This window comes from Carya illinoinensis, chromosome 15 (assembly GCF_018687715.1).
Source record: "Carya illinoinensis cultivar Pawnee chromosome 15, C.illinoinensisPawnee_v1, whole genome shotgun sequence".
Taxonomy (NCBI): domain Eukaryota; kingdom Viridiplantae; phylum Streptophyta; class Magnoliopsida; order Fagales; family Juglandaceae; genus Carya; species Carya illinoinensis.
Window position 1 is genome coordinate 787207 of NC_056766.1, and position 2159 is coordinate 789365.

The 2159-nt window shown below is 39.9% G+C and overlaps 1 protein-coding gene across 1 annotated transcript; it reads left to right on the forward strand.

Annotated features, from left to right (window-relative positions):
• The first annotated feature begins 268 nt into the window (after positions 1–268).
• LOC122295599 (probable carboxylesterase 6) lies at positions 269–1750 on the forward strand. Its single transcript, XM_043104674.1, has one exon. The coding sequence runs from the start codon at positions 532–534 to the stop codon at positions 1567–1569; it is 1038 nt and encodes a 345-aa protein (XP_042960608.1). The 5' UTR covers positions 269–531; the 3' UTR covers positions 1570–1750.
• Positions 1751–2159: the final 409 nt, after the last annotated feature.

The window sequence follows — 2159 nt, forward strand, 5'->3', positions numbered from 1 at the left end:
ATCATGTCATTATCAAATGAATGTCATGTAACTTGGCATGCATGACAAAACACATTTAAACTTAATTATTGAGGTTGGCCCCAACCACCCACCTATAAGACAACCAAGACGCTGATTCCACATTACTTTTCCAATAACCAAATAATAAAAATAAAAACATCTACTTTTTTTTTTTTTTCAATAAAGTGATGCATTCCCAACATGGGATGTGTCTGAAGTAGTACTCTTTGAATTCTCAAAATGCAGGCCGAAGTCGTTTGGGGCCACCCTCCCCAACATTTCTGAAGCCACGTGAAGGTGCATAGCGAAGTCCCAGTTGCCCACTTGGCGGCACAAGATAGGTTGATTCTTTCTTTACCCTTTGGTATCCCAAATTCTGGCCTTATCTTTTTCATGTCCTATATAAGGAGTTCCAAAGGCTAGCACATTTTTCTTGTAACCTAAAAAACACATTCCAATTTCCGATCGAGCTGATCATCTTCTTCATCTTCCTTAATTCGCTAGCTGCAGTACTTTTTGAGACAAAAAAGAATGGCCGCCATTAGTCTAGATCCAAGTCGAAGACTACAACATATCAATGGCAAAGACCCTCACCATCACGGTGCTGTTGTTGAGGAAATTGAAGGGCTTATAAAAGTGTACAGAGATGGACAAGTGGAAAGACCTCAGATTGTTCCATTTGTCACAGCCGCATTGTCTTTGGAGCTTGGAGTGACTTCTCGTGACATAGTCATTGACAAGTTCACAAACATCTGGGCTCGTTGTTATGTCCCGTCTATCTGCAGCCATGGGAAGCTCCCCTTACTTGTCTACTTCCATGGAGGAGGGTTTTGTGTTGGCTCAGCTGCTTGGAGTTGTTACCATGAGTTTTTGGCAAGGTTATCAGCCAAAGCCGGTTGCCTAATCATGTCGGTAAATTATCGTTTGGCGCCGGAAAATCCTCTTCCAGCCGCTTATGAGGACGGGTTAAAAGCTCTGATATGGCTGAAACAACAATCTCTACGTGGGTCCAGCGATCAATATTGGTGGTCTAGGCTTTGTGATTTCTCTAAAATCTTCCTTGCTGGTGACAGTGCCGGTGGCAATATAGCGTACAATGTGGCCTCGAGGCTTGGTTCCAACAACTCAAGCGAAACAATGGCTTTAAAGCCCTTGGGTCTGAAGGGTACCATTTTAATTCAGCCATTTTTTGGAGGAGATGCTCGGACACACTCAGAGAGCTACATGGTTCAGCCGCCGCGATCGGCGCTGAGCTTATCTTCTTCCGATACATATTGGAGGTTGGCTTTGCCAGCTGGGACGAACCGCGACCATCCGTGGTGCAACCCTTTGTCGACAAAATTGGAGGATGTAAGGCTGATGCCTATGATGGTGTGCATATCAGAGATGGATATATTGAAAGATAGAAACCTGGAGTTTTGTACGGCTTTGGTCAGAGCAGGTAAAAGGGCTGAATACTTGGTGTTTAAAGGTGTAGGGCATGCATTTCAGGTTCTAAGCAGGAGCCAGCTCTCACAAACCCGAACCGATGAAATGCTGGCTCATATCAAAGCCTTCCTTAGCCGATGATCTCTCTCTGATCTCAAGATCTCTTTCTCTCTCTTCATCATGTGCTTATGTTCGTACAAAACTTCCGAGGGCAATAAAATTATTCTCAATGTTGCACCAATATTTCTGGAAAGTTAATGCTTTTCTCTTTAATTATAACTTCCTCCTGAAGAAAAATCGGAACCAACTTTATGCCTTCTAATGCCTTTGATTTACACTTTGCAGACCTTTGGCATGTGCAATGTTTGCTAGCTAGCCTGAGCATGCGAAAGAGATTTGCCTATAAATATAATCAAAAATTCTTTACGTTGTTATTTTGGGTACTCTTTTATATATATATATATATATATATATATATATATATATATATATATGTATATTTTATTGATATGATTAGTTGTATATTAAAAAAAATTGATACGGTCAATCACGTCAGTGAAGACAGAGAGAGTATGACTGTACATAACATTACTTATAATAATATAATTACATCCTTTAATTATACTATTTAAGTCAATATTAATTTTGAGCCTTTGATGTAATATATATATTAACGGACATTATATAAATTAATATATATAGCTAGGTTGATCTATACATGAAGGCATCTA